Here is a 25,055-nt window from a genome sequence, read left to right as displayed (position 1 = left end):
CCGCTTTGCAGCGAATTCGAAGAAACATAGTTTAGGAGGGGTGGTGCTTTCATTTCTTGGAAAGGAGGCTGGCAGTTCTCAGTAGCACATTTCTCCCCCTCTCTAAAGCCAGATAACAACCTGTTAGGGATGAGAGCTACCAATGCAATATTTACTTTCATCATTTTCCTGGGTGTTCTAAGTCCACTACTCCACCCCTTAACTCAAAAAGAGATGTGTTGACATTTTTGCCAGAGTGGATATTCTTCATGCTGCCGTAGAGCAAACTGCCTGTTGAGTCCTGTGATTTCCATTCGCTTTGGGAGCTAAACATTGAAAATGATGGAATGACTAGTAAAGCCATAGTTAAGCTTTTGTCAAGCACATGTATTATTTACAATGGATGGCAGTTTTTTCACCTTTTGATGCTTGTACCTTGCACAAAATTTAAGATCTACTCTATGAATAGAGCAACTAAGATCACATAAACAAGGTTTCTTTAACAAGGAGACCCTTTAGAAAGGTACTTTAATGTTTCTAGTCTCTCCTTGCGTAAATACACATTTGTCTGAACATAATAACTGAAATTAAATCCCACAGAGAAGGAAATAGTGATGACTTGGATAAATGGAGGCTTACATACAAGAGACCTCTCTGTTCTCTAAATATTAGCTTGGTCTCTTACTTGAGTGTTGCAACAAGCTGAGTTGCTGTGTGAGAGTGTGTGTGTGTTGAGCGGGAGTCTTTTAAAAAGCTTTCTTGTGTGATTAACTTTGATCAAGTAGTATTGATTAATGTCCCCACTCCCTTTTCCTAAATACAGTCTCTTCATGGCACCACATGTGGGTGAAAGAAGTGTTATTTATGAAAAAATACTTATTACTTTGATCTTTCTATTTTCATTTCAAGTGGATGCTCCCTGCTTCCCCATTTTTCCCTCCTTGTATGTCCTTCCTCTGGTGGTTTGAAGGCCCTTCATAGATAATAGGAGATCTAGGGAGAGGAGCAACTCTCTTCTGCCGACCTCCGGAACAATGAGTTGTTTTTACACTAATTTGGCTGCCATAATTTTATCATCTGAATACAGTACCACTAATGTCGTCTGCCTCTTCAGGAAAAGGCAAGAAAAGATGGCTCATCAGCAGTTTGTCAGGAGTAGTTTGGCGTCTGCTCAAAACAAATTGCATTATTTATCCTCTTAGAATGTGTGCTCTGTCCACCTGGGCTTAGTGCAGGCAACTGTCAAAGCATTTTTTTAAAGCTGACATAGTATGTTACTTTAAAAGAATCTTGAAACCAAACTTTTAAAAAGGTGCTAGAGAAACTTGCTTGCTTTATAGTTTTCACTGCTTGTATTTTCTTGTTGTGAAGGTGCTGCCAGTCCTGTAATCCTTCTGTCTTGTCTGTTTTCCCCTGTCTTTTACTATTGACCCAATCTTGCCAAAACTTGCATTTCTAAGTGCTGCTGACAACTGCCACTGTCATAATGTGTTGCCTTCCTAAGAAAATCAAAGCTCTGAGTCACCAGCTAGAACATGAGCGTTCATTCTGAAAAGCTAATCACAATATTTCTCCAGAACTGTTGTCTGAGAGGACAGAGTAAGCCTCCTTAAAAAAAAAACCTTTAAAAAAATGCATCACCGTTTGTGTTTTATGAAGGCTGTAGGATTGTTTTTATTTGGTTGCAAGCAGTACATGTGTTTATTAAAATACTTGGAAGCAGTGTGTATAAATGGATTGCAACCTACATTGTCTATGTATGTATGTATGTATGTATGTGTGTGTGTGTGTGTGTGTGTGTGTGTGTGTGTGTGTGTGTGTGTGTGTGTGTGTATGTATGTATGTATGTATGTGTGTATGTGTGTATGCATGCATGCATGCATGCATGCATGCATGCATGTGATATTTTATATAGAATTTAGAAATACGCCGTGCACAGACAAAAAATATAAGTTTCAGCCTTTGGGGATTACAGAGGGCAAATAATAATATAGAGTTAAAGGTAAAACAGTTGCACCTACTTAGGCTCCATTTTAAGGACATGACAAGGGATTGGGGCAGAGCCTTCAATGAAAATTGGCTGTTGAGGAACACTTTGTTGGAAGAAAGATGGGGTAACATCATATACTGTACATATTCTGGGAGTTTGTGGCAGACATAAGGATCGGCCAAGAAGGGAGAGTGTCACCAGAACAGAAGAGGAACTGTGCTGGATCAGACCAAATGCACCATTCTGTTCTGGCAGTGGCCGTCCAGATACATATAGAAAGGTGAGAAATAGAGGACTAGCGTGATAGCACTTTTCACTCATAATCCCAGCAACTGGGTTTTGGAGACAGCTGCTTTAATGATTGGCTGTTTGGGGAGGAAGGTACTGATGGGCAGAAGAGAGCAGTGAATGCTGAGCCAAAGGGTATTTTAACAAAATCTATCCTGCTCAGCTTCTGTGTTCAGCTGGTTCATCTTCAGCTTGCTGTGTAGTAAGAAATACCCAAATCTGCCAAGCAGCTTTGTTGCATTTGTCAGTGCTACTGGATGGTCAGTAGTGTTTGCATTTTATTTCCATCTAGTTATTACTGATTAATGTTTTTGTAACTGGGCAATGTATATTTGACTTCAGAATGCAGGCACAAAGTGTGCGTTCCAGTAAAATGCAATGTCTGACACACTCAAATACTCATGAATAAAGGAACTGTGTTTGTACAACCACATTGGAGGTGGGTTTCAGCTCTCAGCTGAAGTGGCAGCTACTCTTTATTACCTATTATTTGAATAATAATTTCTATCCCACCTTTCTCCTTTGCAGGACCAAGGTAGTTTTACATTGTGAACTTTAAAAACAGAGGCAGCTAAAAATGTGAGTAAATTGCAGAACTGAAACAATATAAATAGATTATCACATTAAAAGGAACACTAAAAGCCAATTAAAAATTAAAAGCAACACCATCCACCATTAAAAGGGCTTTGCACATCTGTCAATTGGTGGCAAAAGGCATGTATTCCCCACCTGGTGGGAAGACAGTAGGAAGGGGACCAACCGAGCTTCTCTAGGCAGGACCTGAGCCATAGCCTTGGAGCAGTCACTGGCAAGGCAGTCTCCGGTGTCTTCATCAAATGTGTCTTTGAGGATAGTGGGTGAGAAAGAAAGGCGTCCCTGAAGATCTTGAGATTAAGAGAGATTCATATGGAAGTGCATGGTTCAAATTCATAAAATATTACTATTAATATAATAATATAGAACTGGGGCAGGGGCTGTAAATCTGCCTCTGCCAGGTAATATCTGAGAAATAAATATATGTTAATACACTTTGAATTTAATTTACTTTTTTGAGTGTGGAAACAACCATCCCTTCAGGTCTCCTGACCCCAGTTCTCCTCCCTCACTTATTCCCTTCTTACCTTCCTCCTACAATACTGAGGCAGGGCACGGAGGCATCTCCCTGCCCAGGTCCCCTCTCTCTTCACTGCGCTGCTATCACCACACCCGGAACAATAGGACACTCTTCACAGCAACAAGTTTTCAATCCTGTTGCCATCTTGGGCATCAGCATTCTCAATATGCACCACGCACTTGCCTCATTCAAGCCTCTTTGATCCAGGCTAATGCTCAAGTCCAATGGGCTGAAACCAGTCCTCCAAAAGTGGATGTGGAGGAGCAGAGAGAAATGAGGAGTGGCAGCAGTTCTTTCAGAGGGGTTGAAGTGATGTGCATGCATAAAAGGAAAATCTGCATAAAGGAGTACAGAAATAACTTTCAGGTTGCCTACAATTCCAGTTCATATTAAATTTAATCATCTGTAGCCCAAAAGGATTAAAATAAAACAGCATTGTTTATACCATATTTAATGTCATAAATATTAAAATAATTGCAACTAAAAATATCTGTGTTGACCACCCCCCCGAAATCACTTTGTGATCCTCGGAGAACATGACCCCCAGATTGGGAACCTGTGCCCTAGGCCTTCAGCCCTACAAGGTAGTACAGGCTGCAGGGCCACTGTTTTTGTGTTATAGGTATTAATCTGCATATATGAGGGAAAATTGCCATTTGGAGAAGGATATATTATCTCTTTGGGGGGGGGGTCACTTTTAAGCATTTGGAAAAACAATAGGTTGGATGTTTGCCAAGCAGCAAAAGAAATGTAAATAGATGTTTCAGTTCTGTATCTTGAAGGGAAAAAAAACCTATAGTCAGTTGCTTGTTTAAAAAACTGAACACACAATTAGCTAGCAAAGGCAATGTTGTCTGAAATGTAAATTAAATATCAACTCCGCTTAAAGACACATGGTCCTCTATTTGTTCTAGTTTGATCTGAACTTGTTTTACAGTCATACTATGACAAAAAGGATTTTTTAAAAAAGGGAAGATGTCACTTCCCAATTAATTAATTAATAGCCTGAGGTACCCAGTGTGATCTAGTGGATCAGGTAATGAATTAGGACTCAGGAGACCTGGGTTCGATTCCCCTGTTCTGCTGTGGAAACTCATGGGGGGGATTGGAACGGGTAAAACCACTCTTTAAATACCTCAGTTACCTTGAAAACTCTATTAGAGTAGCTGTAAGTCAATTCTGATTTGACAGCACACAACAACAACAACAACAACAATAACAACAACAACAAAAAATTAATAGCCCGTGGGAACTTGATCATGTCCCCTCCAGGTGCTTTTTACAGGTATTTAATCATAATAAAGGTAAGTCGTGTTGGAGGGGAGATGAAGAGGGAGAGTCAGCCTAGAACAGTTTTTTGTGTCCATAATTGCCTAGCCTTGCTTAGATATGTTCTTTGTTTAGAGACATGTCTTAGCTGGAGGTGGGTGGTGGGTATTTTTGTCATAGTTCTCTCTTGTGCACTTGATGTTACTAAAATTACAAACTGTACAAGGATGTGTATGAAGACATGTGAAAATTGGACTGAATCATCAATCTAAAGAAGTGCAGATTTTTTTTGTAATAAGGTGATAGCTCATTAAGGAGATGATGGTTGATTTTGGCTTCCGTGTGTTTCTTTATCTACCACGTAATCTGTCAGATAATGCGGAGTAGAGCAGGAGTGTGGCTGAACATAAACTTTGCCTGTTTGAAGTTTAATATCCCTTCATGTCAGTAAGGGTCAAGGAAAAAGATGGGCAGTTGTTGCTTCTCATGTCTTTTTTTTCTTGAGCTGCAACTAGAGCGGAGACGTTGGAAGGTATCTGCTAGCCAGAGTGGTATAATTGACACTGGAAATAGTCCTCTGAATTTTTCCTCAAATCTAGAAGCTTTGAGTGATGAAATGGCTTCAGGATACCTAATGTAATGTGAAAAGCCCTTTCTCTTTGCTCCTGTCTTGATTATTCTAAATACTCTTAGTGGGTAAATGCTGTTTATTTTGACATAGGTGGCCTTGATTCAACGTGTATCGGTACAAATAGGCCATGGTGGTTGGCCATGCTCTTAGTCTCCATACATCTGTTGCAAGAATGGACAAAATGTTTGGCCATTTTTGTAAGCACCCCCTCCCCCAGTGTTGTTCTCTACAGTGGGGTCTTGACTTAAGAACCGCTCTCATAGGAAAATATTGACTTGACTTACATACTTAGATTTGAGTTAAGAACTGAAAAAAACCCACGTGGGAGGCAGGGAAAGTGCAAAATTTGAACTTTCAGTTAACTGTTGGCCAGTGAAAAGGGTGCCTGTCTGCTTCCTCACTCCTCCCAGCGTTTAGAGAGTGGATTGGGAGACAGTCTTCAGACTGCCTGGTACTGTACTGCCTGGACTGTATTTTCCCTGCCTTCCCTGAACCTTTCTTGACCTAAGAAAGAAACAAAATATCCCCCTCTAGTGGTCGAAGGCGGAATAGCAGCTTCCCATTAGTTTCTATGGACGGAAAAGAGCAGATACGGATTAAATGGTTTTCAATGCATTCCTATGGGAAATGCAGATTTGACTTGAGAACTTTTTGACTTGAGAACCACCTTCCAATACGGATTAAGTTCTCAAGTCAAGACCCCACTGTACTCTCCAGTAACAGAAGATTCTTGAAGAAAAAAGAAGTTAGATTTTCTCTCTCTGGAGGCTTCCAGAAGTAATACTACTTACTCGAGTACAGTGTTTCCCAACCTAGAGGTCATGACCCCCCCAAGGGGTTTGCAAAGTGTTTTCTGAGGGTCATGGGTCACCTTATATGTGTTGTAGCCCTTGTTAAATAATTTCTTCCTTGACCTTACAGAACTGGGTATTAAAATTAGTGTGTATGTGAATGCATGAGAAATAGGCCTTTTGGGGGAGACAGAAGCCTCTACATTCTGAGAAGGGATGATTTTACCATATTAAAATTTTTTTTATGCAATCATGGTGGAGGTTTGCAGGTTACTTGGCTATTATAAAAGGGAATCACAACTCAAAAAAGGGTTGGGAACCAGTGCTCTAGGAAGTCTATGGCAGTGTCCCACAGCCCCACCCAGCACACACACACACAATCAAAACAAAAAGTGGATGTCCGGTGCTTTTGGTTTGATGTGTTGCATTTTTGCAGCTATATGTTGCCATGTCAAGGCCAAAATATTATTTCCATTACATTTTCATTTGACTTGGTGATCACAACTGTAAAGTGTGTCATCTTCATTTAGCTGAGTTGCTTTTCCTCAAGAAATGTGTAATGGTGTTGACACTTACAGTGAATGAAGGATGTCGAAAACCTCGACATCTAAGGTTCCAGCAGGCAGGAGGATGTACAACATGGCTGTTATGGCTCATTCACAGCCAGAGTGCATTTATATTGCAGGTGCAGAAAATGTATTGACCTGAATTGCAAACCCCATTCCGTCTTCTCTGCCTGGGGTTTTTCTAAGGCTGTTGCCTGCAGAAGGTGCTTGTTTATTTATGTCTGTACATACATGCTCTCTCCTTCAATTTAACTGTTCATCCTGCTGTAGAAACCAAAAGAATGGTCATTTGCCTTCCCTGTAGCTCTGTGCGTGGGAACAGTGTTGGCAGTGACTTTACACAGATGGCTAGGATTGAAGTTCAATCTTGTTGACTGGTATCTAACACAATATTAAAAGTGTGTTTTACAAACAAAGAGGCCTGTCCTTGAAACTCAGATTTGTGGTTTGTGTCTGCTTGGTTCTCTGACCTCATCTGTAATATAGTATGAGAAAAATCATGCTACTCAAGTATAGTCTTATTGCAAGGGTTATAGAGGAGAGGCATGGGGCATTCTTCAGACACTTGGGACAGACAAATGCTCTCTGCCACTAGTGTCAGTTTCAGGCTTAAGGAAAGTGACTCACCAAAGTGCCCCCTGAATGAAGGTCTTGATGGCCTTATGCGGTGGTAGCAGCCTCATAGTTATTTATTTATTTATTTATTTATTCATTCATTCATTCATTCATTCATTCATTCATTTAATTTAATTATATGCCGCCCACTCTACCCAGAGGTCTTTGGGTGGCTTACAACAATTAAAACTCAGTCAAGATACAACAAAAGATAAAATGATTAAAATACAATTAGAATTATCATCAGGACCCACAGTTGATGTTATTTCAATTAAAAGCCTTCTGGAACAGGAAGGTTTTGACCTGGTGCTGAAATGTCATCAATGTCAGTGCCAGATGAATTTCAGTCGGGACGGCATTCCATAGTCTGGGGGCAGCTGCCGAAAAGGCCCTTTGTCTCCAAGCCATCCCTCTTACCTCCTTGAGGGATGGTTCTTTCAAAAGGGCCCCCTGGCTAGATCTTAACTGCCGGGTAGGCTCATATGGAAGGAGGCGGTCCTTCAGGTATCCAGGGCCCAAACCGTTTAGGACTTTATATGTCAAAACAAGCACTTTGAATTGGGCCCGGGTAGCAACTGGTAACCAATGTAAATTAAACAGAATCGGCTTGATGTGTTCTCTAGTGGCCCCACCACTCACCAGCAACGCAGCTCAATTCTGGACCAGTTGCAGTCGCCAGACCGTCTTCAAAGGCAGCCCCACGTAGAGCGCATTGCAATAATCTATACGAGATGTTACCAGTGTGTGTGTAACTGTCATGAGACTCCGCTCGTCCAGGTAGGGCCGTAGCTAGTATAATTTCCGCAGATGAAGGAAGGCGCCTCTGACCACCGAGTCCACCTGGGCTTCCAAAGTTAGACTGGGCTCCAGGAGCACCCCCAAGCTGCGGACCCTGTCCCTTAGGGGGAGTGTAACCCCATTCAGGGCAGGGAAATGGCCCTCCAACCTGTCCGGCGAAGCACCCACTAACAGCACTTCCTTCTTGTCTGGATTGAGTTTCAGTTTATTGACCCTCATCCAGTCCATTATCAGGTCCAGACACGAGTTCAACACAGAAACCGCCTCACCTGGATTGGTGGAAAATGAGAGGTAGAGCTGAGTATCGTCAGCATATTGCTGACTCCTCAGCCCAAACCTCCTGATGACCTCTCCCAACAGTTTCATGTAGATGTTAAACAGCATGGGGACAGTATTAAGCCCTGAGGAACCCCATGACATAAATGCCATGGGGCAGAGCAACTGTTCCCCAGCACCACCCTCTGGACACGGTCAGCTAGGAAGGAGCGGAACCACCATAAAACAGTGCCCCCCAACTCCCAACCCAGCCAGCCTATCCAGAAGGACACCATGGTCAATGGTGTTGAAAGCTGCTGAGAAGTCCAGGAGTATCAACAGGGTCACACTCCCCCTGTCTCTCTCCCGGCAAAGGTCATCGTACAGGGCGACCAAGGCAGTCTCTGTACCAAAACCCGGCCTGAGACCCGATTGAAATGGATCCAGAAAATCCAGCAGTGCCTGGAGTTGCCCAGCCACAACCCGCTCCAACACTTTGCCCAAATAAGGGAGGTTCGCCACTGGTCGATAGTTAACCACCAGCCTTGGGTCCAGGTTAGGCTTTTTAAGGAGTGGTCAAATTACCACCTCTTTCAAGGCAGTAGGGACCACTCCCTCTCTCAAAGAGGCATTCACGGTCTCCTGGACCCAAGTGCAACCCCCCCCCCGGCAGATCTTCCAATTAGCCAAGATGGGTCGAGCGGAGTAGTGGTAGAACGGACAGATCCAAGCACCCTGTCCACATCCTCGGGTCTCAACAATTGAAACTCATCCATTAATATTTGACCTAAGCACGGCACACTGGACACATCTTCCGATTTTCCAGTAACAGTGGAGTCCAACCCACTGCGAATCTGAGCAATTTTCCCCTCAAAATGAATAGCAAACTCATCACAGTGAGCTGATGAGCAGTCCAGGACCTCCACCGGATTTCCCGGTTGAAGAAGATTCCATCTTTGATAGGTGTTCAACTTTGGAGAGTTGCTGCTTCAGTTCCTCATGGTTTGGTGATGATCCTTGGCATTGCAGGATATAAAAGGGGTGCTTCCACAGTCCAGCTGCCTGGACAATATCAGGGATAGGGGAAGAAGGGGTGAGCAGTACTGGCATTAGCAATGAGCTCTGCTAGGATGTTGGGCCCTGGTGACCAACCCAAAATTGTTGCATGGTAACATTGGACATTCCCTGAACTTCCTTAAGGCAAAATTAGGAATTAGCCGGTGCTGAACTGCTGATTACTTTAATTGGTATTTTCAGACCTGTGACTCAGTTCATGTGTGTGGCTTTTTAATAGCAAAAAGATTCCAGAAAAATGGTGAAGGAACAATTTAATTACTTGTGTGTGGTCAAGTCCATTCCAACTTATGGTGACTTCTTCCAGAGTTTTCTCTGTATAGAGAACGCTGCCATTTGGCAGTCGCAAAAGTGGTTCCCTTCTTTTAGGGGCAAAAATATTGCATAGAAATGGAGGACAATCAATAAACTGTTTTAAAGCCTAAACCTTTAAAAGGTGAGTTTGTTTTGCTATTTAATGTTGAGTGACACATACTTGGCTGCATCAGGAGAACTCTGTTAGCCTACATTTTTTTTAAGATAAATGCACCAGATGGTATGAGGGTCATCAGGAAGAACCACTTCCTCTTTCATGTTCCTATAGAGTATATTTGAATGGGAAAAGCAGTGGATGAAACCAACGTACCCCACAGGGAAAAACCCAGTGAAACTAAATCTGCAAGTCAGTACATAAGGCAAGTTCCCATAATGCTGGAATTCTCCTAACAAGAAGAGGAGATGAGAATAGGACGCCATTCATATTAGTGATTTTTAAACAAGGGGATATGGAGATGTTGAAACTGGTTGACACAGTTAATGTCCAGTGGCAAAGGAGTCCTGGAATAGCTCACACTTCTCTTAGGAACTCTCTTTGTATGAATCTTCTCCTGGGAAGTGTGTGAATGTATGTACAGTATATATACCAGAATAATGCATATGAATGCATGTGCACATACAGTCAACCCTCGACTTACAAACGGCTCGAGTTACAAACATTTCGACTTACAAACCACTCTGATAGAAAAATATTGACTCGACTTGCACACTTAGATTCGAGTTACAAACCAAAAAAAACATGTTTGAGGTGGGGAAAGCATGAAGTTTGAACTTTCAGTTAACCGTTGGCCAGTGAAGAGGGTGCTTATCTGCTTCCTCGCTCTTCCCAGCGTTTTGAGAGTGGATTTGGAGACAGTATTCAGACTGCCTGGTACTGCCTGGTACTGCTGGTATTGCCTGGTACAGTGAGGTACGGACTGTATTTTTATTTTTTGGCGCTTTTTTAATTTTTGATTTTTGGATTTTTAAAAGGTGTTCCCTCCCTCCTTTGCTGCCCCCCCTTTCCCCAAAAGGTCCTTGTATTGGCTTGTCTTGATTTAAAAGATGCTTTTCAAGGTGATCTGTTGTCTGAAAGGTGCTTGGTTTTTTCCAGAAGGTACTTGTCTTGGCTGAAAATGTGCTTTTCAGGGTGTTCTGTTGAAAAGGTGTTTGTTCCCTCCTTCTCTCCCTCATTTCTTTCCTTTTTTTAAACCTAAATCATCTTAGGTTAAAAGGAAAAAAAGAGAAAGAAATTCTGCCCCTAGTGGTAGGAACGGATTAACCGGCTTTGCCTTAGTTCCTATGGGAAATGCCCCTCAACCTAAGAACCGAAAACAGCCGGAACAGATTAATTGGTTTTCAGTGCATTCCTATGGGAAATGCTGATTCGACTTACAAACTTTTCGACTTACAAACTGCCTTCCAATACGGATTAAGTTTGTAAGTCGAGACCCCACTGCATACAAATGCTATATGTGTATATACTGTGTAATGCTGGATAGTTCAGTGGTTTTTGGCTACAGAGCCAGAGATTGGAAGTTTGATTCCCCACTGTGCCTCCGTGATAGAAGCTGGACTTGATGACCCATAGGATCCCTTCCAGCTCTGCAATTCTAAGGTGTTTGGTTGTTGTTATACAGTATGAGTATTTATGTCTGTTTCAAGTTGCTTTATGCTAAGTGAAACCACTGGTCTGCCTAGCCTGGTAGCAGCTTTCCAAGATCTCAGAGAAAGAAAGAAAGAAGAGGTCTCTCATTGTCCTCAAGGTGGTCTACAAGAGATCATTTGAAACTGTGTGGATAGAGGGTTTTGTTCATGGTCCATAAGCAGATGGAAAAAAGAAGTGGTCAGCAGATTGCTTGGGAAGAGTGTTTGCCTACATATGTCCCTTCCAGCTCTGCATTTCTAATAGGATGAGGATGAGGATTGATGCCTGTATACATGAACACTTTCAAAAATGTCTCCACTGCCAAAAAGCCAGTGTCTCAGTGCTATTAAAGTCCACACTCATTATCATTAAATGCAGTACACTAACATCTGACTCAATGACAGTTCAGCAACTGTTACAAGACTTAGTTGATGCTCTGTAAAATGGGATATAGAGATATGGCTTAACAGTCTGGGAGTGTGCAGCATTATGCTTTTCAGAAGTAAACTTAATGTGTGCTGCACTGTAACTTTAATAAAACATTTATAAGTGGGAGAAATTTCTAGCTTGCTTTTGCATCTCTTAAATGTGTACAGGCAGACACCGTGCTGAGGATGTTTTCTAGTCAATAGGATGTGATTGTTCAATTATTCTTTTTAATGAAGATGTAAGCCCCGCTCTTCAGAAGGAAAATGTTGTCTTAACATGACAACATCGGTGCCACATTTTAAGGAGGAGAATGCATAGTTATGATGCCTTGCAAATTGCTAAATGCAAATAAGACTTGTAAACTTATTTGTGTTTTTTATTATTATTACTTTTAGCACATCAGGTCCACCTATTTGGCCAGGAAGCACCTTTTTCAAGAGAAATGGAGCTCTTCTGCAAGGTAGGTCATAGATTTAAGTTTTTCTTCTCTCTGTCCCCATTAATTGTCTTAATACTTGCCATGTTTTCAAAATGTTCCAGGGAGAGAAACACAATAACATATAAGCTCAACACATGGCATCACAACAGGTTTTATGTGTTTCAGATGCAGCTCTCATCCTTTCTCAAAACACACCCTCATTATTGATTTCGTTTCCTCCCATTGATAGCAAAGTCAACAAAGTTTACACAGGACAACATGTTCTGATAACTTCCAATTTGTGCTGATGAAGAAAATAGCTTTGCTTCTTTCTGTGCCAAGGCAGGCATACCTCTTGCAGCAATTTGTGCTAGCTGTATAGCAAGAAAAAGTGAAATGTTTATTGATCTAAATTCAGTGACTTTCATGCTTTTGAAATTTGGTTATATTCTGCCTATATTTCTCTCTCTTTTTAGAATTCAGAAGAATTAAATGCTTAAGGAATAGCAGTCTTGGTTCTGTCTGTATCTGTGAGCTTTCTTTTGCCAGAATAACTTTAACTTACTACATGATTTTAACTTGGAAAACTTCTCATACCTTTTTTTCCTTGCTACATACCTATCTTGACTGTAATCTGATTTTGATCTTGTTCTGCTTATACTTCTCGGATATAGTTACCAGCATTGACTCCAGACATCATTGTGTAAAATCTGAATGCACAAATAAAGAGGGGATCTAATTAATCTTTTCTAGGGATAGTACTTTCAGAGCTTTTGAACTACAGATATAATAATTCTTTGTTCTGGGAGTTCCACCTATCTCCTAGGAACCTTGCAAATACGTACCTGAATAAGATACACATGGGAGGAAGGCCAAAATTAGAAGGGCTTTGAGGCTTTGCTAGGCCAAGCTTTGCCCAAGTGTCCTGTTCCTGCCCTGATGCTAGCTGCGGCTTTCTTTTTGAACAGAGCACTTGGGTGGAGTTTGGCTTACCTAAGCCTCAACGCTTTCAGCTGTAGTGTGAGACTACCATTTAGCCATTCTACATGTCTTTGCAGTATGTAGACAGAAGGAGGGAGGGAGAGACCTGTAGGACCCATCTACAATTCACATTATATTATTCGTCCAAAAATTCCATGTTACTTGAACAATTTAACACTCCAGTTAATAAAACCGTCACTAATGTAATACAGGCCATTAAAAAGCCGTAATTAGTTGAACAGTGACATTGCACAGCTATCCAAAGTAAGCAGCAGTACCTAGGCCACATGTGCTAAAAGACGGAAGGAGGGCTGCATTCTATCACAGTGTAGCACATGGAAGAAATTGCTTGTATCACAATTCAGTAGGAGCATCTGTGTAGGTTTGTGCTAAATGCTGGCTATAAAAAAGAGGCAGAGCTCTTAAACTGGAGCAGAAAGTGCCTTTACTACTGGTTTTATACTTCTAGGTTTCTGAGATAGTTTCCTGGTAATGTGGCAAATCAATATTTCCTAGGAATTTACTAGAAATGCAGAGGCATTTTGTTAAAAAGGAAGAGGAGAACAGAGGGAATCTATTTGTCTGTCTATTTGTGTTTGGGTTTTTATGACTTGAAAAATAGACTTCTTGGAAACTCAGTATGATTGATAATGTCCTTGGAAGTGGATATTAGCTTGCATTGCTGATAACATGTCAGTTATCTACTCTTATTCTTACAAAATGACAATATTGCAACTTAATAAATCTATTGTTCCAAGTTATTTCGTCAAAGATAATTATTGGATGTCTGTTAAATAATTGCCTGATACCAGCGACAGGATCAAAAGGTTACATGTTGACACAAAGCAAGCAAGAAAGGTTTTGTTTCTTCATTAAACCTTTGACTTGAGAACTGTTGTTCTTGTGTAGGTACTGTTTGAAAAGAAGTCATGGATTTTCTTATCCGTGTCCTAGTAGTGGAAGGAAACCTGGAATATCTCAGAAGGACTTGATAAGGTTGCAGTCCTTTGAGTGCTGAGCTGGGAATAAGTTTCAGTGAACTCAGAGGGACAATTTTCTGATTAAGCACACACAGGATTGTGGTTTGTTGTTTTTGTTTCTTGTTTCTTTGTTTTTCAAGGTGAATTTGATTTAAATCAAATTGGTTTAAATTGGAACATTCTGATCTTTTTACTATTTAGATTTTTAAAATCAATTTTTATTTAAGACGTGATTCAAATAAATCGTTTATTTTTGTCTACACTAGTTGGAAATGCATATGTGCATGCACACATATCCTTTAGCAAAGCATGTATTTAAATTGATTTAAATTGGAACAATGTGTATAAAATATAAAACTACTTTTTCCCTTATCTAAACAAAATTATTGTCCGATTAGGTGGAACATAAGAAAAGAAGGAAGAGGTGATATGGCACTGCAAGAGGCTTAGATAGAATAATGTTCTTGTCAGATAATTTTACTTTTTGTGTCTGATGATCTGGAGAATATCCATGATAAAATATGTACCTTGCAAAACTGTCCAACTCAGTGGCATTTAGTGCATATGGATCAACAATAAAAAGGGACAAAGATGAACCTGGTCAAGAGTACACAAAAAGCCAAGGTATCTGTGTTGGCCATAATAAAAATGTTCACAAACTTATTAGTGTAATTTCTAGTTGGCCAGCTCAAATGTCCCAAAAGACTGTGGAAGCTTTTAAGTTCTCCATGCAAAGGAGAAGGTCAAGAAATGTAGAACTAGATTTAATCTGTAGGACAACTCAAACAATCTAATGTTAGAGGACAAGGCATTTTAGTAGGCCAGTATTGTAAGTTCAGCAGTTAAAGGTTTTAGTAACAAAAAGATTTCTGGCGATAGATTTTGGTCATTCATTTGCCCACATTTGAAAGGGAAGCTTTTACCACTTGACTGGCTGTTCATCCAGTGATGAACAATGATGAGTAAGAAGCCCCAGGTGGCTGTAGAATGACTGGCTCTCTTGTAAACTCTATACTGCAACTCAAGTTCATTTTTCTTTAGAGATCCAGTGAAAATACTTAAATATACATTTAAATGTGAACTTCTGTGTGGATTTTTAAGAGAATGCAGGTCAGTGCAGAAATAGGGTGGAACACATGCTATAATGACATGGATCAACAATAGATGTCTCTTTCTATCCCTCTTTACTAATTCTGTTTTGTGGTGGTATCAGGTGCATTGGCTATAATTACAGGAATAACCTGTACAGATTCTGCGCATTACAGCAGAAATGTAATGATTTCCTCACAGTTATAAGTACAAAACAAATTGGGTATGAATGGAGGAGTTTGATTTTTAATAGAGGATTTTAAGTTTAACAGATTTTTTTGTTATAACAGATGATACCTGAAATACTGTGTTAATTGTGATACATTTGCTTTTAACCAAGTTAACAGTGTAAAAATTGATAAAGGCTGACTGCTTTTCATAAAGTAATCCCATCTTGATATCTTTTCCTAAAACAAATACAATAGGGAGGATCCTGTTCTGTCTTTCTATTTATGCAGTGGTGCATTGATGAACAGTTTCTGAGGCAGTAAAAAGAAGTGCTACTTTTTGTGCAAGCTCAGAAATAGTCCGGCTGCTTGTACAAGAGATGTTGCCCAATTTGTTACTTTGTTCCTGCATTTAAAAAAAAAACATTTCCCAGCAGTTTTTCCCATAGAATACTATATAGCATAGAGCATGCAGTAGTGAATGCAAGTTAAATGTAAAAACAAAGAATCTAAATATTCTAAAATATTTACTCATTCTATCCTTTGTTTTTAACCAAAAAATTATTGGATAGGCTAAATCTAATTTAGGTTGAACTCGAGTAGATCTGTTGAATCAGTGGGGCTTGCTGAAGTGTTGACTTAACAAGTGTCATTCATTTAATAGCTGTACTTTAATTTGGATTTAAAAAATAGGTTTTGTACATGAACTTTTCTATCAACCTGATAGAAAAGTTTTCTACTATTCAGTGCAGAAAACTTATTTATTCTAGGTGTTTACTCTCCTATCTCAAGGTCACATTTGTCTGTTTTTGGACTGCTTAAGGTTTGTAGAGGCCTTTACACATTTTCCATATAATGGGCCCTTTCTGCATCTGTACTTCTTCACAAACTGATGGTGGTTGGACATTAGCACCACTCCTATGGCTATCAGGCAGCTTGGAGCCACCACTCAGTACCGTGGAACAACCCTGAACACAGCACTTCTGCAGGCTATTGTCAGATACTTTATGGGAGCTTCTAGGTGCATGATGTTTACTGATATACCAGGAAAGGGGAGGGGCAGGACAGTAGTGATTCTAGATGGGTGTCATGACTGCATTATCTGCCTCAGCATCCCAGGTGTTGACAACAACCTCTGGTTTGCTGTAGGAACTGGCTGCCAATCATGTCTGAGCTGTATGAGTATATAGCAAAATCAACACATTTGCACATCGGATAATGATCTGAAAAAGGCCACGTGAAACTTTCTGTATCCAGACGATAAGTAGAATATTTCTGTGAAACAATGGCCTTCAAAATATCAGCCAAAAATGAAAGGCATGGCTCCATAAAAACATATCAAATGTGAGATAAAAAGCAGGAAACCAGCTGGAAAAGGAGAAATGGGAGGCTTTCCTATTCTTTCCTTTCTAATTACCTATTCCACTGTACTTATGTTTCTGCACTTCCTCCAGAAGGAATCTGGTACTTTATCTGCCCTTCCATGTTCCCCCCCCCCAAACAACTCTTGTGAGGTAGGTTATGCTGAGACTAACTTGGGCTGTGCAGTGGGTTTCTTGGTTGAGTCAAGAGTCTTGCATGGTCTCAGTTTGGAGGGTTGTAGGCAATGAACTCCACACTGTTTAGCAGCATTCCATGAAGTTTTCCCATCCCAAGTTACTTTGTCCAAAGAATTGTTCAGTTTTCCCGTGCCGCAATAAGAGAGAGATAGCTTTTAACCTGTTTGGAGATCACTGGTGAAGAGAGAGGTGAGGAAACAGAAGAAAGGATTGCCACAAACACAAGGCTACGTGGATGCAGATGAGAATGAAGCCACTTGCTTCTATTGTTTCTTTGATTTAAGGGATTTCAGAACACAGCCACCTTAGCAGATGATAATAACATTGCTACTTTGAGCACAAGGTAAAACACTTTTATGCATTTCAAAACACAGGCTAACTTTTGTTTGCATATCAAATGAATAAGGTATCCACTCATAAATTCCTCAGGGCAAAGTTTACTGTCTTTGTTTACTTTGCCTTGACAACTGATGGGAGTAGCTTAGCTTGGTACTTCAGGGCAGGTCAGGGTGCATTACCAATGTTAAGTAGGGGTGTGTTTTGTAGTGATTTGCCAGAAGCCAAGGCTTCTGTGTGAACTGCCTGGCAGAAAAACACTTGTCTTGCTAAAATGCTGTCTGAAAAATAGCTTTGCTGATGACAACATTGTTCTCTGCAGCTCTTTGCCCGATCCTTAGGATGTAGTAATCTAAAGGGGGTATGGGAAAGCTAACATAAAGAATGTGCTTGGAAGGTGAAGATATAGCAATGTCTATAGAAGTCTAAAACACTGTGTTTAAATAGCTACATCACTGAGCCAAAGAACGATTTTTTCTAAACAGGTTTACTCACTCTAAGAAGGTGTTTAACAGCGTGTGGTTTGTAAGTACATCCATGAAATGTTCTTTTATTGGGGCTGCTGATAATTGATAACATCTGTAAAGTTAGTTGGCGGAGTTTTTTCTGTGTACAGTTAGAGAAGAGGGTGCCAACACGGAAGTACATGTGTTGACAGGTTGGTTTGGTCTGTTTTAGTGTTTTGTTTTCTCATCTAAGAGGAGCACACAAAAATATATTTTCCAAAGGCTTTATTAATTTGAATGCCCAAAATTAAGGGTCAGCAGTTGTAATTAGAGATGTGCACAAACCGATGGTTCAGCAATTCATGCTGGTTTGTGTTTTTTGGCCAAACAGGTGTTTTTTTGGCCAAACAGGTGTTCAGTAGTTCCCAGTCCTGCCACATCTGACAGGCACCCACTCAGAGGCAGCACCCAGAGGAGGCAGGGCAGGGAAGCCAGACGAACTGGCACAAACTGGTGAACTGATGGTTTGTGCCCATCTCTAGTTGTAACCTTAATGGGTTAGACTATCCTTCAGCACTAATCAACATTAGCTGCTGGTGAGGGATGGTCATTGTAGCTATCTGGAGGGTCATAGTTGCTATATAGACCCAGAATATTGCAGGTTGACTGACCCCTAGATGTTGGCCACCATTTGTTAAACTGTGACTTAGCATTAAACGCACACCAGGCCATTGTGAACTAAAGCCAGCTTTTGCTGCCAACAAAAGTAGATCCACTGAATGAATGGGGTCTATTAGGTGAACATGTAGTAAATCCCACTGATTCAAAGGATTTACCCTAATTGGGACTAATAGTTGGATTTAGTGCACCATCCTTGACAAATTACTGCAGATCTATAATAATTCTGATAAAGTGAAGTGAAGGAGTGCTGCTCAAATTTTCATGTGGCATGCACACGTAGATTTTTTTTTACAGTTTTTCTCAGGTGCATTGACTTATTGCACAAATATGTACAATGTACATGGAAACTTGTAAACTGGGAAGTGGATTTTAATTGCACAATTGCAAATGTTTGTGTTATAACAATTGAAGCTACAACAATACCCTCTGAAGATGCCAGCCACAGAGACTGGCAAAACGTTAGGAAGAACAACCTTCAGAACCCGGCCAAAGAGCCCGAAAACTCCACAACAACCAATACCCAGAGGCCCCACTATTTTCAGACATAACCAGGGATGGATAACATGTGTCCTCCCATATGTTGTTGAACATTGGCTATGGCAACTGGGGCTGATTAAAGTCTAATAACACTGTCAGAGTACCTCTCCTTAAGATTGCCCACCCAGGCCAACTGTTCTTTCCAGGCTTCACTGTTGTGGGTGGCCATTCCAAGAGAGGCCTGGAAAACAACTACTAGGAACTGGGCCTTTTCAGTGGTGGCCACAATGCTGTGATATACATTGCCTGCAGACGTACACCAGGCTCCTTCCTTCTTGACCTTCAAGAAGCACGTGAATGTCAAGATTTTTAAGGAAGCCTTTTAAAACAGCTTCTCCCATGACAGACTCACTGGACGTTAAGTTTGAATTTGAATTTTATTTACTGTTGCCTCTGGGGACTTGTTTGGTCTACATTTTTTTGTTTTGGGGGCATGCTGTGTGTGTGTGTGTGTTTTTTTTTTCCAATTAGAATAGTGGTTTGCCACTAGATGAGAGGTATATAAATGTAAGAGAAAGAAAGAACACGCACAGGACTAGAAGTTGCTTATATGTGGGCTATAAAGAGAAATGGTTCTGGTACTGACAACAGCACAATGGTCTTGTGTCTCTGCTTTGAAATACTTGTGAGGACTTGTTACATGGGTATTAGTCAGATGTTACATAGGTATTAGTCAGGTGTGGAGGCATTAACCTTTTCAGATCTGCAAAAACTGACACTTGTGTTGATGTATATGTCTGTAATAATAGCATGTGATATTATGATTGGCTGTCCTTGATCTCTGCTAACAGACCAGAGAAGTGAGATGATTTGCAACATTAACTAATGTTGCAATTGGTAGGCATTCATCTTAAGCATTTATTGGCCAGCACAGGCACTGTAACATTTAGGCTAAGACTATTTCCCATACTTTCTTTGTGAAACGTCCTTTAAACAAACAATTTGTTAATATTTTTCAGTGAAGATTCAGAAAAGTTGTAGTTGTATTTGAAATCTTGAGGAAGAATAAAGAATACTGAGCTATTCCAGTGATTAGCCAAAAAATTGTCGTTGCCAAGGCTGGACAGATAATTTTGTGGAAACAAAAGAATACTTAGCGGGGGGGGGGGAAATGCTGCTCTTTCACTTAGAAAAGGCTGCAAACTGTACAAGAACATTGCATAAATAGTGCCAAGGTCTCTTTAATGATTACTGTGCACGGTGGTTAAAAAAGAAAAAAGAAAAACTCAAGTATTCCCTTCAGCGTAAGTGATCTTTCCCTTTCTTTTCATTCATCTACATCTGTTCACAGGACTAGAACTGCCAAAGCAATTAGTATAAGTTGAGTGTGTGATTATTTTTCATTAAATGGAAGCACTCTTATGTGTTGGTAGACTCTGGAACAATAACTGCTTAGTAATGAGACATTTTCAGATCAGACTTCCCCACCCGGATAAGCTTCAGATGTTCAGCTGTGGGGTGTAGTAGCCCAACATATGTGGAGGCCATTGGGTTGTGGAGAGCTGTTTGAGGTAATTAAGAAATCTTGCAGCCTGGAATTACGTGATGGAAATTCTGTGATGCATGAAAGAATCAAACTTTTAAAAAAAGGACAATTGAAAGGCTGTTCTTAAGATGGGCGGATGTATAAATAAGAACCTACACCTATTTTCCCCCCACTATGGCTCAGTGTCCTTAAAGTCCTGGTACTTTCATAGGTGTTCTATAATTTGCCTAAAACACAGTGGTGTGTGTGTGTGTGTGTGTGTGTGTGTGTGTGTGTGTGTGTGTGTGTGTGTGTGTGTGTGTGTGTGTGTGTGTGTGTGTGTGTGTGTGTGTGTGTGTGTGTGTGTACACATGTGTGCTTGCGTATCTAGAGGTGCCAGTGTTTTCCATTGTTTTAAATTTGTTAATGGGGTCACATCACTGCTTTGGAAACACTAGCTTTTTTTTTACATGCACACCATTCATATAGTAGTAAATTTGTACTCTATCAGATATGAAAGGCTCATGTATGTGAAGAGGAGTATGTAACAAGCAGGACAAATGAGCTCACACCTCTGTCTCCCTTCCTTCCTTTTTATTGATTTAAATGCCACCTTTCTCCCCATAGGGGACCCAAGGTAGCTCAGAACAAGTAAAATCATACCGTAGTAACAAGTTTAAAATGGCATACAAAACTATATATTAAAAACAATTAAATGTTGAACAGGATTTTTTAAAAAATTAAAAAAACTTTAAAAAATATTACAGTTTCACAAAATAGAGCATTTCGTAGACATTTATCATTTAAAAGTCTGCCTGCCAAGAAAGGTCTTAGACTGATGACGGAAGGACAAGAGGAAAGGGGACAGTCTGGCTGCGTAGACGGCTCATACCAAAGCCTGGAAGCAAGCTCTGGGGATGTCCTCACTTCTGTCCTCAGCAAACGAGCTTGGGAAGGTGGTGTAATTGAGGCCTCATTCCTTAGACAGCACAATGTTTGGTGTCTTGTGGAATAGAGACTGCCTTCCATAGATGAGATGCACCTGGACTTGGGAATCGTTCAGATACCTTGGTTTCTGACTCTATATCTTCAGAGGTTAAAATCTGCACTTCAGATTGAGCCTGAAGGCAACTGGCTCACTGTCATTGGAGGTCCTTAAAAATAAGCAAGATAAATTCATTTTGGGAAGTAGAAGTTAATAACAGCCTTACGGATCCATTCTAGACTGAGTCAAACACCAGACCTACGCAACAGATAACTATAATAATATATAACATCCTTTTCTCTTTGGAACGTAAGAATGGCACTGCAGGGTGTGACAAAAGGTTCTTATACTCCTGAAATTTATTTACTGTGGCAGCCAACCAGAAGCATCTCAAAAATCAGAAGCATGGCATAAGAACAAGGGGGTTGTGTACACAGAATGTTCTGAAGTTCTATCTGCAGTGGTTATAATAGCCTTTTGTAATTCCTTTACAGTTTTGTCTCTAATTTTGGGCTGGGAGCCATTTGGCCATCCATAGTTCCTGTGATCTTTTACTGGTCTCTATTTAGAGCTGAGAGGAGCTGGACTGCAAGAACACTGGCTGGTATGAGTGGGCACACAATTCTTCCAGTGTAGGTCACTGAATTTCAGTATAATCAAAATGGGACGGAGAGAGGCATTTTGTTGCTGTTGTTGCTAAAAAGCTGGGAATGAGAAATCATTTCTATTGTGAAAGTCATCCAGAGTTGTACACCGGTCTCCCTTTTGCCCATCTGCTCTAAAGAGCCATGTGTCTCTTCCATAGCTGACTTTAGGAGGGATGAGCAGAAGGAAGACTTGAATCTTCTCTTGGATCTCTTCATGACTTTTATGGTAGATGATCATGGATTTCTGATTCCCAGTTGTTTGATGCACACACCCCAACTTTGTTCATACTGGTGAAATGTAATGTATTTTGGTCCCAAGAACTACAAATTTTTATATGGGGGACAGTCCTGAAAAGGACATAGAACTAAGATATGGTTCTTTAGGTGTAATTTGTGCTCACCCACCCTAATAGCTAATGACAGAGTGTGGGGAATTGCTCCATTTTCTAATAACTGTACCAGCTTTGTCAACTTCTTATGGATATGAAAAGCAACCTATGTGCAGTAGAAGCAGATGCATATGCCCCCGAAAAGGGATACAAATTCTCAGAAAGAACTGTAAGAATTATATCTAGATAATGTAAGTGAAACATTTTGATCCGTTAAAAGTACTCAGACTGCTGCTGCCGCAGCTATTAGAGGTGCAAAGAAATAGAGGAAAATAATAGAAAGGGAAAAACCAGACATGAGTTCAAAAAAATTGGAGATATTAAAGGACCATTTTGTGCAAAGATGGACATGATAAGGAACAAAAATGGGAGGGACCTCACAGAAGCAGAAGACATCAAGAAGAGGTGGCATGAATACACAGAGAATTATACCAGAAAGATCTGGATGTCCCAGACAACCCAGATAGTGTGGTTACTGAGCTTGAGCCAGACATCCTGGAGAGCGAAGACAAGTAGGCCTTATAAAGCATGGCTAACAAGAAGGCCAGTGGAGGTGAGGCGTTCCAGTTGAACTATTTAAAATCTTAAAAGATGATGCTGTTAAGGTGCTGCACTCAATATGCCAGCAAGTTTGAAAAACTCAACAGTGGCCAGAGGATTGGAAAAGATCAGTGTGCATCCCAATCTCAAAGAAGGGCAGTGCCAAAGAATGCTCCAACTACCGTACAAGTGCACTCATTTCCCACGCTAGCAAGGTTATGCTCAAGATCCTACAAGGTAGGCTTCAGCAGTATGTGGACCAAAACCCCCAGAAGTACAAGCTGGATTCCAAAGGGGCAGAGGAGCTAGAAGCCAAATTGCTAACACGCGCTTGATTATTGAAAAAGCCAGAGAGTTCCAGAAAACCATCTACTTCTGCTTCATGGACTACGCAAAACCCTTTGACTGTGTGGATCACAGCAAACTATGGCAAGTCCTTAAAGAAATGGGAGTGCCTGACCACCTTATCTATCTCCTGAGAAATCTATATGTGGGACAGGAAGCAAAAGTTAGAACTGGATATGGAACAACTGATTGGTTCAAAATTGGGAAAGAACGACTAAACAACAACAATAATGAAAAGAAATAATGTGGTGAAATAAAACCCCATCATCATCATAGGCATCCTTCAGTCTCGAGAGACTATGGTAATGTGCTCTGTATGGAGGACTTCGACGCTGTATGCGAAGCTGTAGTGTCCTCTCCAGAGCACGAAGCCTGGATAAAATAATATGGAAGATAGCCTGTTACCCAAGCAGCAAACCCCCCCTCTCCACATCACTGAAATAGTCCAATGGAAAGGCAAGACCTAATACAACTGGTTCCAGCAATGTCGCAGGAGTTGTCAGAATGACACAAACTGCCTCCGGGACTTCGGCTCCGGATTTTGCCTTGAGGTTTACTCCTGAAGCCTTTTCCATCAGTGGATATAGCCACAAGGCAGTGGAGGTTTGAAATCAGAGTTTTCCTTCTCCTAGATGGGCTGCCTTCACAAGCTGATGAGCTCCACCTACCCGAGAAATAAAATCCCAATTCATTCTCATTTTGGAGCTACATACAGATATTGAGTTTCCCCTGCCCTTTGTACCTTTCTCCCTCTCATCTGGAAAATCTCTACCTTGAGTTTGACTGACCAAAGTCACTCAGTAGGATTTTGAAATATTAATTAATTTATTACCCAGTAATCAGAATTCTTGGGGTGGTGTATGATGTATGTTTTTTTTGAAGAAAGAAATAGCAATGGGAAGCTATTCTGATGGCCACCGTTTTTAAACTTCATAGCATAACGACTATGAGATGCTAAGAAAATGAAACTCCAAGAAACTAGACTGGCAGAAAAATCTTTGCCTGATAATTGAGAGCAGTTGATTTAACAGTTAAGATGTCCTACACATACATAACTCTGAAGAGAATTAATCTGTTCTGCTGCATGCACAACATATTTAACTATACAGTCCACAAAGAGACAGTTTTGAACCTAGGACCTTGCTGAGCCTTCAAGCATTAAAACCTCTCATGCAATAGGATAAAAACAGCAGAGGGTTTCCTTTTGCTAGGAAGACAGCAGAGTTGAATCTGCTGGATTTTCCCCCCAAATAAGAACTAATTCAGTGAATTCTGCCTTACATGTTATGTAATGATGAGGGCTTTAGGATTATTATGACGTCAACTGCTTGATCCTTATCTAATAAACTGCTCATTAAATAAAGTCTAACAATTAACTTTTGAGCTGGACATGTAGAGTGGCTTTGAAACCTTTTTAATTTAATTGCAACATCTGTCACAAGGGTCAACCCTGTTCCAGTAATGTGTGACTTTACCCGTTTCCATATATTAATGTGAGGTTCAGACAAATGCTGTTTTTTTTTTTAAATTGAATTTTGCAACTCTGTTGTTATTTCCACTCTCTCAACCACTCTTCCCTGTGTCCTGTGTTGTCCTTTTAAGTACTGTAGCCTGGTAGCCTGGTGGCTGTGTCAGAGTGACTTGGCTGCTGAAGCATGATGGAAAGTTCAGTATTTCTGTTTTCCAAGATATTTGGGATTTGGATTATATTCTGCTGAAAGGAAGGCAATAGCACAAAACCATCCTTGA

At 40.6% G+C, this 25,055-nt stretch overlaps 1 protein-coding gene across 6 annotated transcripts in view; it reads left to right on the top strand.

Moving 5' to 3' along the window:
- The window catches only part of FOXN3 (forkhead box N3), a 194,041-nt gene that overhangs the window by 87,453 nt on the left and 81,533 nt on the right, over positions 1 to 25,055 (top strand). For all 6 annotated transcript variants that reach the window (XM_078383724.1, XM_078383723.1, XM_078383722.1 and 3 more), the window contains one exon: positions 12,137 to 12,201. In XM_078383724.1, the coding sequence (XP_078239850.1) occupies positions 12,137 to 12,201 (65 nt within the window). The remainder of the gene's footprint in view (positions 1 to 12,136; positions 12,202 to 25,055) is intronic.

The sequence above is a fragment of the Pogona vitticeps genome, chromosome 1 (genome assembly GCF_051106095.1).
Source record: "Pogona vitticeps strain Pit_001003342236 chromosome 1, PviZW2.1, whole genome shotgun sequence".
Classification (NCBI taxonomy): Eukaryota; Metazoa; Chordata; class Lepidosauria; order Squamata; family Agamidae; genus Pogona; species Pogona vitticeps.
The sequence above is the reverse complement of the archived record's forward strand: the minus strand, read 5'-3'. Positions and strand labels throughout refer to the sequence as shown.